General features: G+C 41.0%; 1 protein-coding gene across 1 annotated transcript; it reads right to left on the reverse strand.

Moving 5' to 3' along the window:
• Positions 1 to 19: 19 nt before the first annotated feature.
• Positions 20 to 27,973, reverse strand: LOC137095138 (transmembrane protein 204-like). Its single transcript, XM_067461437.1, has 3 exons — positions 26,880 to 27,973; positions 19,721 to 19,876; positions 20 to 429 (listed from the first exon to the last, which is right to left on the reverse strand). The coding sequence occupies exons 1-3, from the start codon at positions 27,157 to 27,159 to the stop codon at positions 185 to 187; spliced, it is 681 nt and encodes a 226-aa protein (XP_067317538.1). The 5' UTR covers positions 27,160 to 27,973; the 3' UTR covers positions 20 to 184.

Genomic DNA, 27,973 nt, shown 5'->3' on the forward strand with positions numbered 1-27,973 from the left:
ACTGTACACCAGAGGCATATTATATATAGATGTAGCCCATCCAAATAATAATACTGGGCTTCTTTAATAGACATGTAAATGTCGTGGTTTTCCTGAGGATTTAAATAAAGTGGCATATTTATAGAAAGAAATCAATTTTTAAAATCTTCTCCGGAGCATTTTCCTTTCTGCCCACCACACATTCTCAACATGGTGACTCAACATAGTCATTGTCCAGACCTCGCTGGAAGCGGGCGGTCAAGGTGCGGCTGATCACGATGACCCTGGGTGCCATGCAGTCCTCCCGTCTGTGAAGGATGTTCCATATGAGAATGGCCGCAGTCAGGGTGGCCAAAAGGCAAGCCCCAATGTTCAGGTAACAGGACCAGGACAGCGTTTTGTAGGGTCCTATGCGGTAGAAAGTGACCAGCCCAATGACCAGGACAAAACCTTTTTTAAAAAGCAATAGCATTCTAGGTTAGTGACAGTCCTATCATATTGAAAAACATCTAAAACAGACCAATAAAACATGGAAAAATTTCCTATTTTGATTCAGGATGATACAACAGAAGTTTAAGTTACAATGGAACTGGTTTGAGGAGCAGAAGAAATGATGCTAAACTAAAGTACATATAGGTTATGTTGTTTATAAATAACTATAATTAACTGTAATTGTGAGAGAAATAACACTGTGAAAGCCACCCACTGTATGTCTGTCAGCCTCCTCCCAGTAGACTCAAATCAAGGAAAAGTTTCATGAGAACCACTATTCCTTTAAATCAGTGGTTCCCAACCGTTTTTTGACCAGGGACTACTTAACTAGGGACCACTTTGACCAGGGACCACTCTCCAACATTAGTACCAAAAGGGTTACATAACAGTTTTTGGTCAACTTTAGATTCAGTTTGGTTATTTGGGGTGCTGATTGAGAAAATTGCATTGGATAGACCAAATCAGCTCTAGTTTTCGATACAGAACATATACCACTCAGTAGTCAATGTAACCACTCTCCAATGTAATGTTATGAATCAGCACTCCAAATAACCCTAGGAACAGGCCTAAAAATGAAGACACCAAGGCACCCCCACTTCCAGGCAGCTCTGCTGCGGGGGGGGGGGGGGAGGGAGGAGGAGAAGCAGCAGCCAGGAGGCTTGTTGTCGCACCTTTCTTGGGTAGTCAGCCTCTTCCCTCCCAACATCCCCATTGCATTGGCACTATAAGAGGGTTTTGCGAGACCAGTTGCTCTTGTTGCAACGGTGTAGCAGTGCTGAGGCCATGGACCATATTTTAGTTCTTGCAGACCACTGTTGATCCATGGACAACAGGTTGGGAATCACTGCTCTAAATGTTCCTCCAGCAACAGCAAGAATATCCCTGTGGGCAGCAAAATCGGGCAGTTCCAACTAGATGGCCCCCCAATAGGCTCTTCCTACAGGAGCAAACAAAGAATGGGCAACTTGGAAATCATTGAACAGACTCGGAAGTGGAGGTGGTAGATCAATTTTATTTCCGTCACTTTTACCCCGCCCTTCTCACCCCCGGGGGGGGACTCAGGGCGGCTTACAAAGGAAGGCACAATTCGATGCCTTGTCACATATACATACATATATAAGCAAATTAAACAATTACCTATTAAAATTTTTAAAAAGATCACTACACAAAATACAGACTACCTGGCAACATGGCACTACTTAGAACAGTGGTTCTCAACCTGGGGTCCCCAGATCTTTTTGGCCTTCAACTCCCAGAAATCCTAACAGCTGGTAAACTGGCTGGGATTTCTGGGAGTTGTAGGCCAAAACCATCTGGGGACCCCAGGTTGAGAACCACTGACTTAGAAGAATTTGCTACCTTGTGTGACTGGACCAGAACACAACAAGTAACTCAAAATGGTGTTTATTGTTGACAATGAGTTCATGTTCTTAGGCACAAACTTGATGTTTCAACAGGGAAAATACTTTATAAATGTTAAAGTCCAGGGTCCTAGGAGTTATAAGCTGAGAAGCTTTTCCTGTTCCCTCTCTCTCAATGGCTGTGAATGCCAGAGCAAACCACAACCCCAGTTCAGTGGCCTAAGTTGAAGGACAAGACCTTCCTATGGTGCCAAAGAACCAGAATGAAGGCGCCTGAGATCTTCACAATGTCATTCAGGGGGTTTGAACATAAAGTATAAGACTCAGGGGTAAGAACCTAAGAATCGGTAGTAAAAAATGCCTTGACCAGGGGCTTTGGGCCAAGCTTTGCACACGTCCATCCAATGAGTCTTTTTCTGAGGTAAAAAAGGTAAGAGAGATACCTTTCCTTTCTCCCTTGGAAGGGGCGGAGCCTAAACAACTGAACTGGGGAAACAAGCCAATTGGTGTACAACAACAATAAATTGACAGCTATAATAACCAATGAAATTTAACTATACATATACAAGGTAGACAGGAATAAAATGACAGTTTAAATCCTGCAACTAACAGTACTACATATATGTGGCGCCACACGCGCCGTCACAATCTTGTATGCTTGCCCAAATGCTCTGCTTCATGCACAGAGGAAGAAATGTTAACAAAACTACAGACAATTCAGTCGTCGTTGCCCATTTTTGGTCAAAAACTATTTAGCTGCTTGTGGTCATTTTATCAGTTTTAAACTTCTTTATTTGTGCAATGCTTTTGACACAAACAAATAAATAAATTAGATTAACCTATACAAGTAGTCCCTGAGTTACAGACATCTGACTTACAAATGACTCCTAGTTACAAATGGGGGTGAGAAAACAGGAAGTGAGGCACATCTCCCCCACAGAAGGAAGGGAAATCCAATCCTGGAAGAGTTATTACCATGGGGAAAAGATGTCTATACTGAAACTTGTTCCACAATCCTTGTTTTGACAACAAGCCAAATTTTCCAAAATGCAATACTCACAGGGGCAGAAAGTGAGGTGAAATCTTCTGAACAGGGGCACACACAGACGGCAAAACAAACCCCACAGGGATGTTAACCCTTCCCTTTGCTATCCAAAGCTAATATAGAAGATACATCCTTATTTTCCACAGCTATTCAATACTATGTATTTTGCTATTTGGAAAATTGATTCTTCTCAAAACTTGAAAGATGCCAGGTGTCCTCCACAGGGGGAAAAATATCAATTTTCTGAAAATCAAGTCTCAGCTATTGCAGGTTGCTATACCTCTGGATTACTTGAACTTTTTAAGCAAGAGCCAGTTCACAGTCAGTTAGACTGTTAGGGGGTCGGGGGACTGTAGTTTGTTGTGTGTTTTCAAGTTGTTTCAAGCTTAGGCTGACCCTGTCACAGAGTTTCCTTGTCAAGATTTGTGGTGATAGCAGATGAATAGCAAGGGTAATGGTGGTATAAAGTCTAGGGGCTGGGCAAATGACATTTGAGGCCCTGGCTTGCGGCCCTTAGTTTGGGAACCCCTACTACAACTTGTATGTTATTGTTAAGAGCTGATTCAGACACATAAGACAACAGTGTGAATAACTCCTTTGTCATACATACACAATACTGTGTTGGGTTTTGCACATGACTTTTAACAATACTAGTATAATACTTGCCGATAGTGGCAAGATGGCGGACGCAGCAAGCTCGGGTTACCTGCAGTGAGCTTGCCCCCTTTGAAGCCTCTGGGTGAGTTATACTCCCCCTGCCCAGTGGATGTAAACAGGGCAGCAGAGACCTTAGACTAGTGCCCCCTCGGGGGGGTCCCCCAAGAAGTCATAAGGCAGAGGCAATAAGTGGGAAGTTCTGGCCGAGGCAAGAAAAGGCCAAGGCCAGAAATAGAACACCGGTCACTATTTTAAATCACCTCACCCGAGACTGGATATGAAAGAGTGAAGAGAGAAGGAAGGCGGTCTGAGCCTACAAAAATAAGAGAAAATAGGGGGAAAGTAAGAATAGATACAGTGAGAAGACGAAAGAAGGTAAAAAGCGAAAACAACAAGCAGGAAACGTTCTGAAGAGAAAGAGAAAGAAAGGGAAAGAAAGGAAGGAGAGAACGAGGGGAAATAAATAAATTAAAAGACCGAATGTGTAGAAATCAAAGAGGTCAAAAGAAGAGGCTAATGAACTTAAGAGATCAAAGGAACAACAGAACAATAAAATAAACAAGGGAGACAAAACCAAAGAGACCAGGAAGAATTCTGGAAACACTTAAAGAGAAAGAGGGAGAGTGATTGAACGGGAAAGAATGGGAAGGCGCGGGGGGGGAGGAGAGAGAAGAGATAATAAGGAGAATTAAAGAATACAGAGAGTACAAAGAGGCCCAAGAGACTCAAGAAAAAGAGCCGAAGGAAAGATAGAGGAGAAGCTATAAGAGGAAGCAGCTCGAGGAGGGGAAGAGACAGCAAAAGCAGTTACCCCCATGCTCCGTCCTCCGCGGCCTCACAGCTTGGGTTGCGGTGCAGCGGCGGCACCCTCCTGGACAAGTCACCTCGCCCCCAGCTCGTTTCCCCACTCGCCTACCCATCATCTCAATTTGCCTCCCAGCCTTGCAGTCTCCCTCCCACCCCCTCCCTGGCATCAGGTCTTCCAGCCTCTACTCCACTCCACTCTACGGCCCAGCGTCCTCACTCTCCGAAGACTGAATAAGAACTGAGAAAAAGGGAGAGGATAGAGAAGCGCGCAGAAAAATCTCGTGAGAAAATGCGAAACTGGGAAGTAGCACAAGAGAGGAACAGAGCAACATAAACAAACAAACTGAATGGAGAGAAGAGGGAATAGAAGACAAGACAGCGACAGGGCCAAACACAAGCTACATATTAACTTTAAAAATATTAAATATATTGAATTGAATATTGAACATTAAATAATAAGTAAAAAAGAGCTCAGCTGACAAGAGGGAGAAGTGGGAGAGGAAGGAGGGCACAAAGAGGGTAAAAGAGAATCGAGGGGAGAGAGATTAAAGGTACAAAGACATAAAAAAGCACAGAAAGAGACCTAGATTACCCAGGAAAGACCCAAAACAGCCAAGAAGACAACAAGAAGGACCAAGGAGGCTCTAACATTACAAAAAGAGATGTCTGCCCAAAAAAAAACAAGAAAGAGACAAAGAGAAAGACAAAAAAATGAACAATAAGAAAGACGCCCCACCAAACCAAACATCAAAGATGTGCTGGCAGAAATAACTAAATTACACTTAGTGATACAGAATATCCAAACTAACCAAAACACACAGAATGCAGCATTGAAAGAAGAATTAAAATAGATGAAGAAAGACCTAAAAGAATCACAAGATACACAGAATGCAGCTCTAAAAGAAGAACTAAAAGAGATGAAGAAAGACCTAAAAAAAGAACTACACATAGCTCTTAAGAGAGAGATGAATGAAACGAGAGAAGACATAACCAGACTGAAACAAGAGAATAGAGAACTTAAAAGGGAGAATGAGAACATTAAAGAGCAACAACTAGACTTAAGAAAGAAACTAAAAACAATGAAAGGAACAATCTCTTCGTTAACACTTCATAAAGAATCACAAGAATTCAGAGAAAAAGAACATCAACTAAGATTCCGCAACATAGTAGAAGAGGAGAATGAAAATATCCGAGAAATATTAATGGAACTAATATCGTCTCTATGCAAGACTACTCCAGATATAACAGGAAATTACATGGACCGGGTGCTGAGGATAAACTCCAACTATGCGAAAAAGAACAAAGTTTTGCATGACGTCTTGGTCTTCTTTACAAGGAAAGCAATAAGGGATGAAATCCTCAGAGAGAATGCAAAATCCCCAATAATGTACAAGGGAAACAGAATTGCGATCCTTAAAGAAATACCAATAACAATACTAGAAAGAAGAAGAAAATACCACTTCTTTTTTTTTAAATAAATTTTTATTGAGTTTACATTCTTGGTTATGTTGTGAAGGGGGGGAAGGGTCTGGGAAGGGGGAAGGGTGTAGCAGGGTGTGGTGGGGGGGAGGGTCTGGGGGGGGGAAGAGGGAGGGTCAGGTGGGAAAAATACCACTTCTTGACAGACGAACTGAAAAGAAGGAATGTCCGGTTCAGATGGGAGAAAACAGAGGGAGTGATGGTCACCTGGAACAACACCAAACATTGGCTTACAACAGAGGACAAAGCCAAAACCTTCTGGGAGAAAATACTACAAAACGAACCTCTGGACAATCCAGTGGAAGAGGCAAGAGAAGTCCCCAAAACTCCAATGATAGAAGGAGGAATTAGCAAAAATGACAGCAGTGAAGAGATCTCCCCGTCAGGAACAAACCAGACCAAAAAGAAGAGAAAAAGACCTAGGAAGAAATCCCTGAAACACCTCACCTTGACCTCGGATCCTGAGAAGAACATCCACAAGATTGAAAATAAGGTAATAATAAATGGCTTTAATGGATCAAAGAATTAGGATAATTTCCCAGAATATAAATGGAATGAACTCCCCGAGTAAAAGGAAAAGAGTGTGGCATCATTTAAAAAAAGAAAGATGTGAGATAATTTGCCTTCAAGAGACCCACATCATGCAAAAACACGTCACACACCTAGAACAAAACAGCTTAGGAAATCTATTCCAAGCATCCTGCTTGGAAAAGAAAAGAGGGCTCGCAACATATGTGAATAATAAGCTACCTTCCAAATTAGCATTTAAAGATGGGGAGGGAAGAATATTGGGGGTAATAGTTGAAATGAAGGGACGAAATACTTTAATCTGTAACATATATGCTCCAAATGGCGGGAAAACTCAATTCTGCCAAAAGTTACAAAACTTTATATTAGAAACAGACGATGACGAATTGATGATAATAGGAGACTTCAACGGAGTACTAGACATCTGTAAGGATAAAACAAAAAAAGGGGGAAGAAGTTCTCCCCGCCAATCAGGAGTACTCCCGAAAGCATGTCTCCATATATTAGAAGAATTTGAACTGATAGATATTTGGAGAGCCCAACATAAGAACGATATCGACTACACCTTTTTCTCGAACTGTCACCAAATATGGTTACGGATAGACATGGCTTGGTGCTCCAAATCACTGACAACCAGAGTTAACAAATTAAAGATACTCCCAATCCTAACCTCCGACCATGCACCAATACTTGTAGTAATCCAAGAACCCATGATAACAGTGACAACAGTTGCATGGAAATTAAAAGACCATCTAGTGAAAGGTGAAGAAAATTTAAAAAGATATAAAGAATTAATTAAGGAATTCTTTACTCTTAACAACGAGAGGGATACCCCATCAGAGACAATATGGGACGCCTCAAAAGCCTATATAAGAGGCTTTTTCATAGAACACTCGTCCAGATTAAGTAAAAAGAAAAGAGAGGAACAAGACAAACTAAGGAAGGAACTAGAACAAAAGGAAAAAATACTTAAACTGAACCCAACTAATAAAAAACTACAATATCAAATTACTGTGGTAAGGAAGCAGTTAACAACCCTAAATTTAGAAGAAATGGAAAGGAAATTAAAGTACGTCCGACAGGACTACTTCGAAAATGCGAATAAAGTAAGTAGATGGCTGGCTAGAAAACTGGCAGTTAAAAAACATTCTCGCATAATATCGCGTATAGAAGAAGAAGGAAAGATTTATAATCAAACTTCAGAAATAATAGATCAATTCACGAAATTTTACAAAAAATTATATGCAGAAGACAAAATCCCAAAAGAAAAGGTTATGCAGTTTCTAGGTAGGCAGAATATAACAAAGATAACAGAAGCCCAAAGGGAGATAATAAACAAGGAGATATCAAAGGAGGAGATCAAGAGAACAATTAAAAATCTACCCCATAACAAGGCGCCCGGACCTGACAGTTTAATGGCCACATATTATAAATCCTTCACAGACAAACTAATAATTCCACTCCAAAAAATAATGAACAAAGTGATGGAGGAAGGAAAAATCCCAGAGACATGGAAGCATGCCAATGTGACGCTGATTCCAAAAGATAACACTGACAATACCCAAACCAAAAACTATAGACCGATATCACTTCTGAACTTAGACTACAAAATTTTTACCAACATACTCGGAAATAGACTAAAAGAAATCCTAAGCGACAGAATAGAAGAAGAACAAAAAAGTTTTCTTCCAAAGCGCCAATTAAAAGACAATATACGCATAATAATAGACTCAATAGAATATTATGAGAAGAGAATACAAAAAGAGGTGGCATTTCTTTTCCTCAACGCTGAGAAGGCGTTCGATAATGTCAATTGGTTTTTTTCCAAGGAAACCCTAAAAGAAATGGACACTGGATACAATTTTATTGGAGCAATAGAGGTGCTATATTCTGAACAATATGCAAGCTTAGTGGTAAACGGTCAATTATCAAAAATGTTCAGAATTGAAAAAGGTACTAGACAGGGGTGCCCTTTATCCCCCCTAATATTCATCTTAACCCTGGAGCTACTATTGAACAATATAAGAAGAAATGACGAACTAAAGGGCTTAAGGATAGGAAAACACTCCTTTAAGATCCGAGCCTTTGCAGACGACATCGTCTGCATTATAGAGGACCCAGTAAACACCATAAACAAATGGTGGCAAGAAAAAGACCTCTACAGTGAAGTGGCAGGTTTCAAAATAAATAGAGCTAAAACCCAAATGCTTACTAAAAATATCCCTAAACAGAAGGAGGAAGAATTACAAAAAAGAACGAAGGTTAAAATAGTGAAAAAAGTGAAGTATTTAGGGATTATATTAACAACAAAAAATATCCAACTATATAAAAACAACTATGATCAAAAATGGTCTCAAATCAGAGAAAAGCTGAAGAGATGGGAGACATTAAACCTCTCCCTGATGGGGAGAGTGGCAGCGATCCAAATGTGCATCCTACCGGATATACTCCATCTTTTCCAGACACTCCTAATAATAAAAACAAAGACGTCTTTTAAAATCTGGCACAAGGACATAACAAATTTTATATGGAAAAGAGGGAGGCACAGAATAAGCTTTGTGAACATGTGCGATAGTAAGAAAAGAGGAGGCCTCGCTCTATCAAATTTGCAATTATACCATGATGCTGCGGCCATGTGCTGGGTAAAAGACTGGATAAGCCTTAAGGAAAGGAATCTGCTAGCCTTAGAAGGCTTCGACTTAATGCAAGGATGGCATAATTACCTGTGGAGGGGAAAGGCAAAGGGAGAGAGCAGTTTTAAAAACTACTTTGTCCAAGACCCTCTCCTACAAATTTGGGAGAGATACAAAATAAAACTCTACCAAAAAACACCGCTATGGTTTTCACCTAACAAAGCCAGCCAAATTAGGGGAGTCCCGAGGGAAGACTGGTTAATGTATAAGGACATATTAAAAAACTCACCGCCAGGACCCACACTCAAATCCCAGGAAGATCTAAAAGTATATGATTCCAAGCTTTCATGGTTCCAATACCATCAGATTAAAGAAAGTTATAACTCAGATAAAAAACTGGGATTCGAAACTGAAGACACAGTATGTGAGAAAATCCTAAAGACGGACAGAAAACACATTAGGAAAGTATATCAACAATTACTCACATGGGAAACAGAAAAAGAACAAGTAAAAGACAATATGATTAGATGGGCCAAAGACATTGGTCGACCAATTAGATTAGAGGAATGGGAGGAAATATGGTCAAGAAAATTAAAACTCACATATGCAAACGAAATCAAAGAAAATTGGTATAAGCTTTTCTACAGGTGGTACCTGACACCGGAACAAATTGCTAAATTCAACAAAGGGAAAACAGAGGGGAAATGCTGGAAGTGTCAGAGAGCTAGTGGAAACTTTATGCATATGTGGTGGGGTTGCAAAAAGGTCAAAACCTTCTGGCGCCAGATCCACAAGGAAGCAGAAAAAATCCTCCATACAAAATTCAAATTAAAACCAGAATACTTTCTACTGGGTATTTTAGACCTTAAAGTAGAATACAATGAAAACAAGATTCTTTTCTATCTCTCTACAGCGGCCAGAATAAAACTGGCGAAACTTTGGAAAATTAATAAAATACCAACACTAGAGCAGTGGACTCTGAAGGTTTATGACCTGATGAACATGGATTTATTGACACAAAGACTTTCAAGCACTAATGACAAGAAAAAAAATACGAACTGGGACAGGTTCCTGAATTATTTTAAGAATATAAAGAATTAAAGGTAAAGAAAGATTAACATTGCTTAAAGAAGATTAAAACCCGGACTAATGTTCGAGTTACGAAGAGAATTCGCACATACCCAGCTGCACAGACCAACCTGGAAGTTCTTCTACCCCTTTTACCCCCACTATCCCCCCACTCCCCTTCCCCTGCCCTGGTTGAAAGAAGAGGTGAATGGCACTAGATGTGAATGTTAGAAGGAATGAATGCACCCCAGCATCCCCCCCCCCCCTCTTTTCCTCCCCTCCCCAAGATTTTTATATGTACATTTAAAAGCTTAATAAAAACATTTTTTAAAAAAAACAATACTAGTATAATAAATGATCGCCTCAAATATTTGATTTGCCATGACCAAGAAATGTGTTTTATCTAGGATTTGACCTTTTTCTGTAAAATGGCAGGAAAGTTTCTGATATTTCAGGTGCAAGAGCGTTCTACATTTTGGTAGTACATTCTCTCTCTGTTTTGAAGATGTTTAAGTGTAAAAGTATCCCATGATCCCTTCCTGTTTCATATATATCTTGAATATTCGGTGATTCATCTTTCAGAGTTGAGGAAACTGAGGTGAGGAGGCTTGTATATCTATACAGGAAATCTGTCAAGGGTTCACCAACAGAACCCAAAATGCCTGACCTCAAAGTCTTTTGAGTATAATCACAAAACTATCCTCCTTTCCTATACAACGGGCATCAATATTACCCAGTTTCTTGAAAAGCTTTATGTATTATGTTAGTTTCCCTTACTTTTCTTTACTCTTTTGCATCTAATTATTAAATACAAGTATAGACCAGTCATGAACAATACAAAAAGCAGATTAGGAAAGTAAATTGGCTCTGTTTTCTCATAAACACTTTCACTTCACTTCACTGTTTTTCTTAATTAGTCGCTCTCCACCAAGGTTCTTAACTACCCCATGTTGAGGCATATCGTATTGATTATTCAGTTCTTTACACATGTATCTGCTCATTTGTTTGCATACGCAGACTTGCATATGTACACTGGATTATGGGTGTTGTTTTTAAATATGCTGATTTTATTTGCTTTAAGTAGAGCTTTGCGGGACAGGTTCCCATCAGCTAAGATTGCTTATTGTTGTGTGGCAGATTTAAAAGGCAACTATGGAAGCAGATGTCTGTGTCATGAGAGAATGGGACAGAGGGAATGATTTGATAGGATTAATTAATCAGTTGGGGAAAGTCTTCCCAAGAGGGACTGCACCTCGAAAAAGGGATGAAAACCTACATATTACCCTATTTACTTGAATCGAATGCCTCCCTTTTTTGATTAAGTTACGTTAACAAAATCAGGGAATACCTTAGGTTTGATAATACAGTAATCTTAGTGCTGATCCAAGCAAAAGGGGAGGCAACTTCTGAGGATGCCTGCCCTAGATGCAGGCAAAACATCAGGAGAGAATGCTTCTGGAACATGGCCAGACAGCCCGAAAAACTTAGAACAACGCAGTGATTCCACCATGAAAGCCTTCAACAATACAAAGGGGAAACTGTTCAGGAGTTGCACCTGGACCTCCGATTTGAGGGAACTCATCTCTCATTTAATGGTCAGGGCTCAACTCTATGGGATTCTGGGATTTGTAGTTTGGTGAGGCATCTGCATTCTTTGGCAGAGAAGGCTTAATATCTTGTACAACTTCAGCCCCTGTGACTCCATAGCATTGAACCATGGCAATTAAAGAAGATTCATTCTGCAGCTTCCCAAAGTTTTCTTTTCCATCACTGGAAGCTTTGGGGTTCTAAATGACAAAGAGGGCACTTTTTGCCGTTGTGCATTACATTCAGCAGGAGATACTTTTTTGGTTTCATGGCTGTGAAAATTGGGGTGCCTATTAGATTTGATAGTGCATTAGACTCAAGTAAATATGGTATTTGAATTGTGTTGCCTATAAATATATGGTGATAGTTTTCATTATCTGACAAAAATCGGGTGTAGTTGCTGCTTGGTTGTTTTAAGTAAAGCTTTTCTAGCTCTCATGAACTTTAGTGTCTGAACTTAGTAAGCCTGTATATGACATCAGCAAAGCCTGAGGCAGTTCTGTCCACATTCAAGAAAGAACAGAAACTCAGTTTGATGGCAAATTGCCTTGGTCCTACACATTGCACATTACTCTGCCTCTGTAAATTACTCTGCTTGGCAGCTGTGATGGACTGGATGAGGGTCAACAAACTGAGGCTTAATCCAGACAAGATAGAGGTCCTCCTGGTCAGTCGCGAGGCTGATCGGGGTATAGGGTGGCAGCCTGTGCTCGACTCCCCCTGGAGACACAGATCCGTAGTCGGGGGGGTCTTCCTGGACTCAGCGCTAACGTTTGAAGCTCAGGTATCGGTGGTGGTCTAGAGGGCCTTTGCACAGTTAAACTTGTACACCAGCTGTGACCGTACCTCAAAAAGCCTGACTTGGCATGGTGGTCCATGCCTTAGTTACATCCAGAATGGATTACTGTAATGCACTGCACATGGGGCTGTCTTTGAAGATGGCTCAGAAACTGGAGTTAATGCAAAGGTTGGCAGCCAGACTACTAATAGGGGCTAGCTATAGGGAGCATACCACGCCCCTATTAAACCAGCTCCATTGGCTTCCGACAAGTGTCTGGGGCCAATTCAAAGTGCAAGTTATCACCTATAAAGCCCTATACACTTCAGGTCCAACCTATCTTCGAGACTGCATCTCTTTATATAAACCAGTGCGATCTCTGAAATCTGCCGGGGAGGCCCTTCTCTTGGTCCCATCACTATCTCAAGCACGGTTGGTGAGGACAAGAGAGAGAGCCTTCTCAGTGGTGGCTCCCCAGCTCTGGAATGCCCTCCCTAGAGAGATTAAGTTAGCCCCCACTCTCCAAATCTTTCGGTCTAGCCTAAAAACATGGCTTTTTAAATGGACCTTTGACCTTGATTAGATTTCAGTGGTGGCATGTGAGGACTGGTTGTTCACTCTGGCATTTTGCTCGATTATTGAAGACAGCCAGTTTTATCCACAGGCACTATGTGTTTTATAAATTTTAAATTTTATTATGTGATGTTACATGCATTGTTGTCTTTGCAATTGTAATTTTGTAATCTTATTGTTTGTTTGTTTGTTTTTGCTTATGTAAGTTTATTTTATGTGTGGCACTGCCCCGAGTCCCTTCGGGGAGATGGTGGCAGGGTATAAATAAAGTTTTATTATTTTATTATGGGAGCTTAACCAACAGCACTGGTGAGAGAGGATGAGACTTCTCATTGTTTCCCAATGTGGATCAATGCCTGTCATGTTTTACAGTTTGAGGAACAGTTCTTTGCAGGACATGTCAACTCAGCATTGTTCATACAAGGTTATAGCAGGTGTGGTGCATTTGAAACTCTTAGTTTAAACACTCCAAGATGTCTGGAATATCTTCTTGAAATAGTCAAACTCACTGGGCCTAATGGAATTCAAGTTGGTCATGATTAACATAAACCTCATTAATTTCATTGGGTCTGGTCTAAGCATGATAAAATTAGAACCCAGCCCCAGTGCTCTTTACAGAACTATGTTTGATTCTTGAATAACAAAGATAATGGTAATAAAATGTGTTTATATTTAAAGTTTTCCTAGAATATGAGCACAGCTTGATTCTTCCTGGTAACTGCTCATGTATGTTTAAAATGAAAAAATTACTACAGCATATTCAAATATTTGTTATTCATTCATTCAGTGGTCTCCGACTCTTTGTGATCTCATGGATCTCATGGACCAGCCCACGCCAGAGCTCCCTGTTGGCCGTCACCACCCCCAGCTCCTTCAAGGTCAGTCCAGTCACTTCAAGGATGCTATCCATTCATCTTGCCCTTGGTTGGCCCCTCTTCCTTTTACCTCCCAAGAAGTAAGCGTCTTCTGATTTCCTGGCCACAGTCTGCATCTGCAGTAATCATAGCACCTAGAAATACAAAGTCTGTCATGGCCTCCACATTTTCTCCCTCTATTTTCCAGTTGTCAATCATTCTTGTTGCCATAATCTTGGTTTTTTTATATTTAGCTGCAACCCAGCTTTTGCGCTTTCTTCTTTCACCTTGATTAGAAGGCTCCTCAGCTCCTCCTCGCTTTCGGCCATCAGAGTGGTGTCATCTGAATATCTGAGGTTGTTAATGTTTCTTCCAGCAATTTTCACCCCAGCCTTGCATTCATCAAGCCCCGCACATCGCATGATGTGTTCTGCATACAAGTTAAAAAGGTTGGGTGAGAGTATGCAGCCTTGCCGTACACCTTTCCCAATCTTGAACCAGTCTCCTGTTCCGTGGTCAGTTCTTACTGCTGCTACTTGGTCCTTGTACAGATTCCTCAGGAGAGAGACAAGGTGGCTTGATATGCCCATCCCCTCAAGAACTTGTCACAATTTATTATGATCCACACAGTCAAAGGCTTTACAATAGTCAATGAAGCAAACATAGATGTTTTTCTGAAACTCCCTGCCTTTCTCCATTATCCAGCAGATACTGGCAATCTGGTCTCTCGTTCCCTTTTCTAAACCCAGCTTGAGCATCTGGCAACTCTCACTCCATGTATTGCTGGAGTCTTCCTTGCAGGATCTTGAGCATTACCTTACTGGCATGAGAAATAAGGGCCACTGTACGGAAGTTTGAGCAGTCTTTCGCATTTCCCTTTTTGGTATGGGGATATAAGTTGATTTTTTTCCAGTCTGATGGCCATCCTTGTGTTTTCCATATTTGCTGGCATATAGCATGCATCACCTTGACAGCATTATCTTGAACCTTGTAGAGTAAAATTTATGAGTGCAAAACTCCCTGTGAAGAAACCTGCTTGCATTCTCACCACAATATTCTTCCAAAGCAAACAGTTCTTTCCTGTAAGATGTAATGCTGTGTAGTTCCAGAGCTGTATGAATCCCAATACAGCTGCCAAAGCAGTTTTCCTTCCTCTTCTTTTTCCTTCCTCTCCGCTTCCTATTTTGTTTGATTTCTTTTTCTTTTTTAAAAAAGATGCCCCTTTATCAAAGTTAATGTGTCTGAGGTAATGATGCTCTGGTCTCTCTAAAAGCGTGCATATCTCCCTTTTGATGATGGTGAAATTGCTTTAAAGTTAGAATAGTAATTCCAAAAATGTCTGTAAACTTGATATTTATATAACTGACAATTTCCTGATGTAAAATATGCAACTATCACATAGAGAGAGAAGCTGGAGCAGTGGTTCTCAACCTGGTGTCCCCAGATTTTTTTGGCCTTCAATTCCCAGAAATCCTAACAGCTGGTAAACTGGCTAGGATTTCTGGGAGTTGTAGGCCAAAAACATCTGGGGACCCCAGGTTGAGAACCAATGAGCTGGAATCATATTTCTTATATATTTTAAAGTTTTATAAAGGAAAGAGTTATATTAGTTAGCATGAGAAGTGATGCCTTGCAACCTTCTTTCTTTGATTAATTAATTTGACTGTTAAAAGAAGAGGCTCATCCTAAGAAGAAAATGATCATAGAATCCTAGAGTTGGAAGAGACCTCATGGGCCATCCAGTCCAACCTGTTTCTGCCAAGAAGCAGGAAAATTGCATTCAAAGAACCCCCGACAGATGGCATTCAGCCTCTGTTTGAAAGCCTACAAAGAAGGAACCTCCACAAAACCCCTAGGCAGAGAGTTCCACTGCTGCGCAGCTCTATGACCCACTTAGAAAATTCTTCCTAATGTTCAAGTAGAATCTCCTTTCCAGTAGTTTGAAGCCATTGTTCTGTGTCCTAGTCTCCAGGGCAGCAGAAAACTAGCTTGCTCCCTCCTTCTCTATGACTTCTCCTCACATCTTTATACATGGACCTCATCATGTCCCCTCTCAGCCTTCTCTGCTGCAGGCTAAACATGTCCATCTCTTTAAGCTGCTCCTCATAGGACTTGCACTTCAGACCCTTGATCATTTGAGTCACCCTCCTCTGGACACATTCCAGCTTAGAGTCAACATCTCCCTTCAATTGCAGTGCCCAGAATTGGACACAGTGTAATTCCAGGTGTGGTCTGACCAAGGCAGAATAGAGGGGTAGCATTACTTCCCTGGATCTAGACACTATATCAGTTGATTGTGTTAGTTTTGCAATAGTCGTTCCAACTCTCCTCTCCCCTCCCGCTGCTGAAAATTTCAAGGTTCAGCTTGCATAACAGGTAATAGCAGGCATTTCCTTCTCCTGTGTCAGGATATCCTGGTGCCCTTCAGTCTCTCTCTCTTCAACTCTGTTTAAAACAGACTGTAGCACAACAAAAAGACTCTAATCTAAAATTAGCAGGGTGATACAAGAAAGGCACACGGCTGTCCTCTGTACTGTTTGTCAATGAAACAACAAGTTCTAAACGGGGCCAGAATGCATTTCGTCCTGATGAAAAATAGGAGAGTGTGGTTTTGCTCAGCCTGAGGATAGAGCAATAGGAAGAGAGCTTCAAGCTGTTTTTCAAGAGAAATAAGTGTGGGATAATAGAGGGAGGTTGCAAGATTTGCAAGCAGCTTAATGTCCTTAAAGTGAATGAACGGTTTCTATAGACACAGTGTTAAATTACATTTTTTGGGACTTTATTCAGCGGGGAATGGTTTCTATAAACACATGGTTAACATATGATTTTCAGGACTTCATTCAGCAGGGATAGACATTACCATAGAATATTAGTGTTAAAAGGGATCCAGTGTACAAATAGGCCCAGCTTCCTACTTAATGTGAGGCTTCCATCCAGAGCACCTAAAGCAGGTACATCTACAGTAAGAGATCTCACCATCTTGCAAGTGGTTTCCATGTTCAACTGCCTTTTCTTTCAAAATTTTCTTTCTAATGTTCAGTTGAAATCTACCTTCTGCAGTTTGAAATCATTAGACTTAGTTCTACCCTCTTAAGGCAACAGAGAAAAGCCTACACCAGTGGTTCTCAACCTGTGGGTCCCCAGATGTTTTGGCCTTCAACTTCCAGAAATCCGAACAGCTGATAAACTGGCTGTGATTTCTAGGAGTTGTTGGCCAAAACACCTGGGGATCCACCGGTTGAAAATTATTGGCCTACACCTTCCTCTTTGTCTCAGCCTGTGAAATATTAAAAGAGTGCAATACTGTCACCTCTCAGTCTTGTCTTCACCAACTTGAAAATGTTCAGGTTCCTCAATCTCTCCTTGTGTGTTTTCCATTCCTCTTATCATTCTCATTGCATTTCTCCGAATTCATTTCAGCTTGTGTATATCCTTCTTAAAATGAGTTGCCCACAATTGAACACAATCCTCTGGAAGAGGCCGGATCATAGGAGAATATAGAGTAACTATTACTTCCCTTGACTTGCCAGTTTCTGTTCTTCTCTGTATCTGCACCATTTAGCTACATATGGTCTCTGCATCATACAGATATATTTTGCATCCATTTCTGTGAGGTCATAGGTATCCACACTACAGGTAAGTAACCGTATCTTATTCTCGATCTCTGTGTCTCACACGGATGGATACAAAACCTATTTCTGAGGGCACAGATGACCATTCAGAGAATCATACTTACAGGCAAGCAAACTGTTATTCTATAAATGACTTTCTTTGCTGCAGCACCACACTTCTGATTCATGTTCATCTTATAACCAACAGTAATCCCAACAAAACCTTTCACATGTATTCCTGCTGGGCCAAGTGGCCCTTGCCCCATACCTATGCATTTGGATTTTGTGGCACAAATGTAGAATGTTGCGTGCACCTCTGTTTAATTTTGTTTTGTTAACTTCAGCTCTTTTTTTATCATAGTCTCTTTGAATTCTGTTCTCGTCTTGCATTGTGTTAGCTGCCCCTCCCAGTTTTGTATCATCTGCAGATTTGATAAGAATTCTCTCCACCCTATTGATAAAAATATTAAAGAGTGTCAGCTGCTGGACAGAGCCCTACAGCAGATAATTACTTGAATACTTCAAAAGACAGAAACAGAATTCAAAATGATTTAGCAAAATACTCCACTTAGGCAGAAAAAAATAAAATACAAAGATACAGAATGGGGAGCGCCTTGCTTGACAGCAGTATATGTGAAAAAGATTTTGGAGTTCTCATGGACAGGAAGATGAACAGGAGCCAACAATGTCATGCGGTGGATAAAAAAGCCAATGGAATTTTGGCCTGCATAAATAAGTGTCTAGTGTCTAGATCAGGGGTCCTCAAACGTTTTAAACAGAGGGTCAGGTCATCCTCAAACTGTTGGAGGGCTGGACTATAATTTGAAAAAGGCATGAATGAATACCTATGCACACTGCACATATCTTATTTGTAGTGCAAAAAAACTTAAAAACAACACAATAATTAAAATGAAGAACAATTTTAACAAATATAAACTTATTAATATTTCAATGGGAAGTGTAGAAAGCTTTTGGCTGATGAGATAGGATTGTTGTTATTATTGTTGTTGTTGTGTGTTTTCAAGTCATTTCAGACTTAGGTTGACTCTGAGTGATGGCCAGGTAAATGACCTTGGAGGGCTGTATCTGGCCGCCGGGCCTTAGTTTGAGCACTCCTGGTCTAGATTCAGGGAAGTCATGCTACCCCTATATTCTGCCTTGGTCAGATCAAACCTGGAATAGTGTTTCCAATGTTTCCACCGCAATTTAAGGGAGATGTTGACAAGCCGGAATGTGTCCAGAGGAGAGCAACTAAAATGATTATGGGTCTGGAGAACAAGCCCCGTGAGAAGAGATATGAAGAGCTGGGCATGCTTAGCCTGCTGAAGAGAAGGCTGAGAGGAGACATTATGAGGGCCATGTATCAAGATGTGAGGGGAAGTCATAGGGAGGAGGGAGTGAGATTGTCTTCTGCTGCCCTGGAGACTAGGACACAGAACAATGACTTCAAACTACAGGACAGGAGATTCCACCTGAACGTTAGGAAGAACTTCCTCACTTTGAAAGCTGTTCAGCAGTGGAACTCACTCCTCTGGAGGTTGGTGGAGGTTTCTTCTCTGGAGGCTTTAAAACAGAGGCTGGATGACCATCTGTTGGGGGTGCTTTGAATGCGATTTTCCTGCTTCTTGGCTGGGGGTTGGACTGGATGGTCCACAAAGTCTCTTCCAATTCTATGATTCTATAATTCTCTCATTCAGTTTGAAGCACTGCTACTGATGACAACTCTTTGAGTATGGTTTTTCAACCAATTAAGAATCCATATGATGTTGTCATCTATTCCATATTTTGTCAGTTTGCTAACAAGACTATCACTGGTTAACCTTATCAAATGCTTTGCTGAAATCCAGATAAAAGACATCCACAGACTTCCCCAATCTAGGAATCCTTTTTAAACAGGATAAATTAAAAACTAGCCATCTCTGAGGAGGAACACAAATAGTTAAACAACCCATTAACAATACACAAAGTGACAATGGTGATCAAGGGTTTGAAATTAGATAAGGCACCAGGACCAGATGGCTTCACTGCAATCTATTATAAAGCAGTAGCATATGAAATTGCTCTACCCCTCCACAAAGTTTTGAATGAGATACTAAAAAAAGCATATCCCAGAGACATGGCAAGAAGCAAAATTACATCAATCATGAAAAATGATCAGGATCTCTTACAAGTCCAGAACTACAGACCTGTTGGTTTGGTTTCACATGAAACTTTTGAAAAACTCTTGAACAGAGAAGCACTTCTAAACCTGCAAAATAAATTACTTACTGGCAAGCTGAAAGACGGCAGCGGTGGCTTCTTCCCACCATTGTGTATCTTGAGAAATAATGGGCAGTTCAACCAGGCCCATTACGAAGAGAAGCTGACCAGCTGTCAAAGCGACTGTGGCAATCACGTTACAGGCCCGCATCATATCGAATTGCACTGTAACAATGAAAGGTAAAAGTGCATTATATTAATTGAGAAGCCAAAGGAGTTACCTGTCATTGCAAGAAGCATGTGCTGTCTTTACAAATCATAATTTTTTTATTTTTTTATTATTTCATTTTTTGTCCTTCCTCTCAATGTTTTCTCTCTCAGAGCACATTTGAGTATTTATGTTATTTAAAGGCATTTCCCAAAAAACACACATTTTTAATGAAGTGGATACAAATTGATTATCCCAATACAAAATAGAACAGCTTCACTTACAAAAATGTTCTTTGGCAATACATATACTAGAAAAATGTCACCAAACAAACTTGTTCCTTGTGATGTTTATTCTTTCAGTCGCTTCCGACTCTTCGTGCCTTCATGGACCAACCCACACCAGAGCTCCCTGTCGGCCGTCACCACCCCCAGCTCCTTCAGAGTCAAGCCAGTCACTTCAAGGATCCCAAGTGACTGGCTTGACTCTGAAGGAGCTGGGGGTGGTGACGGCCGACAGGGAGCTCTGGTGTGGGTTGGTCCATGAAGGCATGAAGAGTCGGAAGCGACTGAAAAGCGACCGTAGGTTACTACGGGGAATACCATTGCTTTAACTATGTGTATCTTCGTTGCCAGTGTGATGTTTCTACTCTTCACTATTTTATCAAGATTGGTCATTGCTCTCCTCTCAAGAAGTAAACGTCTTCTGATTTCCTGGCTGCAGTCTGCATCTGCAGTAATTTTCACACCTAGAAATACAAAGTCTTTCACTGCCTCCACATTTTCTCCCTCTATTTGCCAGTTATCAATCAGTCTGGTTGCCAGAATCTTGGGATTTTTTTATGTTTAACTGCAACCCAGGTTCTGCACTTTCTTCTTTCACCTTGATTAGAAGACTCCTCAGCTCACTTTCAGCCATCAAAGTGGTATCATCTGCATATCTAAGGTTGCTAATGTTTCTTCCAGCAATTTTAACCCCAGCCTTGCATTTGTCAAGCCCCACACATTGATGATGTGTTCTTCATACAAGTTGAATAAGTTGGGTGAGAGTATACAACCCTGCCATATGCCTTTCTCAGTCTTGAACCAGTCTGTTGTTCCATGGTCAGTTCTTACTGTTGCTACTCAGTTGTTATACAGATTCCTCAGGAGAGAGACAAGATGATTTGGTATCCCCATACCACCAAGAACTTGCCACAATTTATTATGATGCACACAGTCAAAGGCTTTAGAATTGTCAATGAAGCAGAAGTAGATGCTTTTCTGAAACTCCAGCGGATATTGGCAATTTGGTCTCTTGTTCCTCTGCCTTTTCTAAACCCAGCTTGTACATCTGGCAACTCTCGCTCCATGTATTGTTGGAGTCTTCCTTGTAGGAACTTGAGCATTACTTTACTGACATGTGAAATAAGTGCCACTATATGAAAGTTTGAGCATTTTTAACATTTCCCTTTTTGGTATGAGGATATAAGTTGATTTTTTTCCAGTCTGATGGCCATTCTTGTGTTTTCTATATTTGCTGGCATATGGCATGCATCACCTTGACAGCATCATCTTTCAAGATTTTAAACAGTTCAGGTGGGATCCCACTGTCTCCTGCTGCCTTGTTGTTAGCAATGCTTCTTAAGGCCCATTAAACCTCACTCCTCAGGATTTCTTGTTCCTAATAGTCATTAAATCCTTACTTAACCTATTCATGCAAAATCCAGATCCTCAAAGAACTACTGTCTAATAGCAAGAACATTTGGATTTTCCTGAACATAACTAGTTCAGTGTTATAGACAGTATCTCAAAGGGTATTCTAAAAAAAGGTATAACCCTCCAGGTTATAACATGTATGTCACAGTTGCAAAGTAATGGTCCTCCAGAGATTGTCGTCCTTCAAATCCCAGCATTCCTTGCTTATCATTGGTTTTATGGGTAGAAATGATAAAAGCAGGATTCCATCCCTCTAGAGAGGTGTGCTGTGCACACTCCAGGTGTAAGTCATCATAAACACTTTCCCAATAAAGCTGAGTAACAGGACAGCTCCAAAAGCATGGATCAGATCCGATCTGTATCAGATCTAGAGTTATATTCTTCCAGTACTCCAAAGTGGACTCAATACATATCATTTTTCCTCACAATGAGTCCATATTTCACCTTTCTAAGACTTTGTAGCAAGTTGACAAAAATACGTATTGACCTTAAATTCATCTCCCTCATTTGGAATGTAAAAACTTTCAAACCAGGGAGATATTCATTGCTATTACTAATTTTTTATCTATAGGAATTATCTCAATTTGTTAACCAAATCATAGAATCATAGAATCAAAGAGTTGGAAGAGACCTCATGGACCATCCAGTCCAACCCCCTGCCGAGAAGCAGGAATATTGCATTCAAATCACCCCTGACAGATGGCCATCCAGCCTCTGTTTAAAATCCAGCAACTTGTGGAATTTTTGCTTTTCATAGTACCTTATATGATGTTTACTGAATGCACTTAATATTTATAGTTATAAATATAAATATTTTAAAATTAATAGCATTAGTTTAGGTATGTTTTATTTGTGCTTGGCTTCTCTCTTCATACTGTTTTACGTGTTTGAAGATATATTTGTCCACCATGCCTATTTACTAGAAATCAGTTTACACTGGATTATGTTCCCAGAAATAAGCTCTGCGTTTTCCTATTTTTTTTCTTTTAAATTGATTTATTTCCTGTTTTCAGCCTCTTCCTTCCTCTCTCTCTTGGATTCATAAGCACCACTGTGTTAACACACCATCATATCATGTTGCTGCTCTCTCTCTCTTTCATATATAATCTCTTCTTATATGAATAGTCAAAAGTTAGAACCTTAGTTTTATAGAGCTACTCAGTGTTTTTGTCAAGTACTACCACCAGACATCTAAAACATACTACATTTGTTTTTGTCAAACCCATTCAGTGTGTTTCATGTGACTGTTAATCATTATGCTTCTTTATATCCCAGGCTATGCCAGAGTTGGGCAAATATCGATATGGATATGGTTATATCTATCTATCTATCATCTATCTATTCATCTATCTATCTATCTATCTATCTATCCATCAGACCTTAGCCATTAGAGCCAATGATGAGGGATTATCAAAGTTCTATTCTGAAAACATCTGGAGAGCCACAGCTGGCAACTTCTCAGATATGCAGCCATTTTAATGAGTAGAGCAAGAGTTCAAACTGAGGCCCCATCTATACCACACTGCCATATAATATATGGTCTGTGTAGACTATGGTTCCCAACATTTTTTTTAACCAGGGACCACTTGACCAGAGACCACTTTCCTACATTAGTACCAAAAGGGTTATGAATCAGTTTTTTGTCAACTTTAAATTCTGTTTGGTTATTTGGGATGCTGATTCAGAAAATTGCATTGGATAGACCACATCAACTCTAGTTTCTGATACAGGACGTATGCCATCCAGTAGTCACCATCTACTCGCCCACAGAAAACCATATTTAATAAGCCTCGGCACTATAAGAGGGTTTTGCGAGACTAGTCGCTCTCGTTACAATGGTGTAGTAATGATGAGGCTGCAGACCATATTCTAGTTCTTGCGGACCACTGGTGATCCATGGACCACAGGTTGGGAACCACTAGTGTAGACTCATATAATACAGTTATATAGGTCTACACCAACCTTACAATGCAGTTTGAAACTGCATTATATGGCAATCTAAATGGGGCCATAGATAAGTTGGAAAAGACATTTTTGGACTGCCAACTCCCAGAACCCCTCCATCACCAAAATGTCCAGCCAAATCCATGATATTAATGGTGACTTCAATTTATGGTGAACCCATGAATGAAAAACTGCCAAGGCTTCCCTGAGTCGGTTCGTCTGGAATGCCATTTTCCTCTTTTCCTACCCCTTCTACCTTACCAGGAATTATTGCCTTTTCTAGTGAGTATTATCTCATTAAGCCCCCTACGACCACCATTTGGCAAAGAGGGGTCATTGTGGCATAACAAAGCACTCCACTATGAGTGCCATCACCTTGATCGTTACATAATAGTTACATAATGGAATACTGAATGCTTCTCGGTTGTCTGAGAGGTGAGACATGGATGCCATAAGCCATATTTTTATTTTCTTTGAAGAAGAGAGTACTAAAAGCTGATGAACCCCCTTTTAATATCTGGTATTTACAAATACATCATCAGAGCATAAATTGAGATATATGGCTTAGGTCCAGGTTATTTGAAGGATGGTACCTCTCTCTACTAACCTGTTAGAAATTTAGAATAACCTGGGGAGGATTTCCTCCCTGTCCCACCACCTCTCAGGCATCTTTGTTGGGAACAAGGGAGAGGACCCTTTTTGGCAGCTCCCAGCAACTCCCTCTCAAGAGAGACCCAAAAGGCCCCATCTCTGCTTGCCTTCTGCAAGCACGTTGAGACCTTTCTTTGCTATCAGGCCTTTGCGGGAGGATGAAGGGCTCGCTGCTGGGGAGGTTGTGGGTGGGATTTTGGGGTGATGGTGAATTTAAAATGTAACTTTCATTGTATTGATTGTATTTTAATTGTATTTTAACTTTTATTTCCACACACTAATATTCAATTGCTTTTTTTAAATGTATTGGATTTGTTTTAAATTTTTATTGCATTATGTGTTTGTTAGCTGCTTTGAGGGAGCCCCCGGTGGTGCAATGGGTTAAACCCCTGTGCCGGCAGGACTGAAGACCGACAGGTCACAGGTTCAAATCCGGGGAGAGGCGGATGAGCTCCCTCTATCAGCTCCAGCTCCTCATGCGGGGACATGAGAAAAGCCTCCCACAAGGATGATAAAATATCAAATCATCCAGGCATCCCCTGGGCAACGTCCTTGCAGATGGCCAATTCTCTCACACCAGAAGCGACTTGCAGTTTCTCAGGTCGCTCCTGACATTACAAAAAAAAAAGCTGCTTTGAGTTCCTATGGGGAGAACGGCGGGATATAAATAATGTTGTTGGTGATGATTATGATGATGAGCAGGCATTCCTACAGAATAGAAGATCTGTTAATCACATATCAAATTCCCTAAGGAGAAGTTTTATGTCTCCAAGATGCTCCTAGACTTCCACTATCTTGCTTTCTCTGGGCCCTTCCACATAGCCATATAACCCAGAATATCAAAGCAGAAAATCCACAATATCTGCTTTGAACTGGGTTATTTGAGTCCACACTGCCATATAATCCAGTTCACTGTGGATTTTATACAGCTGTGTGGAAGGGGCCTCCATTGTCCACTTTCATGTCTTTCTAAGCTTCCAGTTTCTTTTTCTTTATAGCTACACACAAAGCTACAGTGCCCTACTGAATAGAAGTTTCCTTGTTGCTCTAATTGCGGTTTGATTCAAAAAGTAATTGCCAGTAACTCTCCTGATCCCATTTTAGGAAATAAGAAGCCACTATTATAAACTATTAACCTAAAAAAAGAATCAGGGTTGTAACCCAAAACATTCACAGAGGGATAGGTTTGGGAACACTGGCACAGATCCTACTACCATGATCAGTGTTTTCTTTCTGGAATGAAATGGAGAAAAAAGTAGAGAAAATAGTACTTTTTCTTTCAATAGTAAGTGAATGTGATGACTGGATCCATCCTTCCATCCTTAGCTCTGCAAGTGGTATACAGGCCTGTAGCCGGGGGGTGGGAGTGGGTGGGTTGGGGGGTTCAACACCCCCCCCCCCAAATTTTCAGGTTAAAAACAAATTTGGTTTACTCATGAATTTTAACTTGTTAACCAAATCCCCATGCTAAGTCTATGAGACGCAAAAAATTAAGAGTCCCTCCAGAACTGCAAGCATTATCTTGAGCAAATGTTGACAATTTATTCACACTGTCATTACTTGCAGCAATAGCCGATGTAGCGAAGCAACCAAGTTTGCGGGGGTGGGGGGGGGAGGAGTGTTGAATGCTCTCATTAAGGAGGCCAAACTTGGTGTAGGTGGTTGACAGGGGCAAAGCTGCAGGCTATTGAAGCCTGCTATGTTTGCTTCAGTGTGAGCTAGGAGGCAATTTTCAACCCTCCCCAAAAAAAATTTCTGGCTACGGCCCTGGTGGTATACACAGTACAACGGGGCTGAAAAGACAAGAATGTTGAGATTTGCATTAGCTGCAAGCACTCCCAAATTAGCACCATGGGGAAGGGAACTTGTTTTTCCTGCAGCATTTTCCTGATCAGCAGTTGGTCTTTGTGCATGGAATAGATATAAATACTTGGAGATACAGGCAGATACAATTTATGGACAGTAATCTCTGCATGCAGTTTGCAAGAGCCAGACATGTATGAGTGTTGACATATGGGTGCTGAATTAGTGCATCAAATCCCTGTTCCCCCCCCCCCCCAAAGTCCCCGTTTTGTGTTCTAATATGGGAAAAAACAAATGAGTGAAATGGCCTCAATGTGACAACTAATCTGAATCGACCTGTTCAGAGGCCACGTGCTCACAATTTTTGCAAAATATTGCTGTCTAGCAAACTGGAAACAGCACAAAAAGGTCAAGATATATATCACAGTGAATTATGCACAAACTTAAAAAATAAACAAGGCACAACCAACGAGGCCTTTATCTGGAGCAGAAGATCTGCAGACAGATTGAAGATGAGAGTTTTTAAAATCCCTTCAGCTTCAAACTGCTCTCTTGTCAAGCTTTTAAATTAGACATGGGCACACTTGAGCCCTCCAGGTGTTTTGGACTTCAACTCCCACAATTCCTAACACCCCATGCCTGATTTAAATCCTTTTGTTTCCCAGAATGATATCAGGAAGGTATCGGGAATCAGGAATCTGCAACACCTTTGGTTTTTAACCCTTTTCAGATGGCCACGATATGGGACATCTCTGAATTATTTCTCATATCATGGCTCAGTCATAAAAGGGTTGAACACCAGAGGTGCTGTGGTTTCTTGAGACCTCTTCTGTGAATTGTGTTCTGCTGTGTGTTGCATGCTAACATTTTAGTGGGGCAGTCTTGAAACATAAAGGTAAGAGTGAGGGCGAGAAGGAAGACTTACGTTTGACTGTGCTACGAGATTCCTGGAACCCAGCGGGCTCTGTGCCCCAGCCTAAAGGTTCACATTCTTGCTCTGCCCCTTGCCCATGCCTGGCACTTGTGCTGGCGCCACCTTTCCCCTTCTCTGACAGCCAACACATCTTCCACAATCCCACACTGCGCTTGCGCCCATCCTCCAAGGTCTGGTACACCCAGTTGGGGGTGAAAGCAGCAGCATTGTTGAGGATAAGGGAGACCAGAGCTACTAACACAGCTGTGGCTACCAGTTTCTGGACAGTCATATCTGACTGTCCTCCACTGCGGGTAGACACTCTTTGTAGAAGATGGAAGAGTCCCAGTCAATCGTAGTGCATTCAGGTACTTCAGGTGGAACGTAAGCACAGGACACTGTTATGGATGGCTAGAGAACATCACCATTCATTCTCAAAGTCAGATTCTAAGGTATGTCTGATTGCACAAAGAAATGATAGGCCAGGAAACGTAATCCATATGAAAAAATAGGATCGATACTTCCACAATGCCGTGTTGCCAAACTGTGCTTTATTCACCTTCCTGCACTTTGAGTAGAGCCGAGCTGATGACAAGCTGAAAGGATTGCATATTTTCCAAGTCTTGATTTGCGAACAAGGTTGAGAATGCCGCCTTCTTAGACAATAGCATTGTCTGATAACGTTGAAGGGCACTTCATCCTTCTGGAGCACAGCTGTGACAAGAGACTAATGCCCACATATAAGAGTTGAGCAGCAGAAGCTCCAAAATTGTGTAGTTCTCCAGCTTCAAAACATCCCACCACAAAAGCTAATCCGCTGCCAAAGCAAATTCGGAGGAACACCAAAAATGCTGTTATCTCCAAGGAGTCTAGGAAGGTTGGTAGATTCCAAGGAAATCTTCTCTGCTGTCCCTGTTCTTCGGCAGATATCGGACTCGCGAGCAACAGAAACAGGAAAGCTGAACCTCGGCTGTAAGGAAGTTTTTCCCTCCTGTCTCTCAATTGAGAGAGGAAACAGTTTGTGGATGTTTTTGGTGAGCCCTCAGAGCGTAGCCGACTGCAACCAACAGAGCCTCTGCCACAGCAATTAGATATGAACAGGATGT

The sequence above is a fragment of the Anolis sagrei genome, chromosome Y, assembly GCF_037176765.1.
Source record: "Anolis sagrei isolate rAnoSag1 chromosome Y, rAnoSag1.mat, whole genome shotgun sequence".
Classification (NCBI taxonomy): Eukaryota; Metazoa; Chordata; class Lepidosauria; order Squamata; family Dactyloidae; genus Anolis; species Anolis sagrei.

Coding starts and splice junctions, on each gene's coding strand:
- LOC137095138 (XM_067461437.1), bottom strand. CDS start 27,159: ATGACTGTCCAGAAACTGGTAGCCACAGCTGTGTTAGTAGCTCTGGTC. Junction 19,877..26,879: donor ATCTCGTAGCACAGTCAAAC/GTAAGTCTTCCT, acceptor TCATTGTTACAG/TGCAATTCGATATGATGCGG. Junction 430..19,720: donor TGCCGTCTTTCAGCTTGCCA/GTAAGTAATTTA, acceptor TTTTTAAAAAAG/GTTTTGTCCTGGTCATTGGG.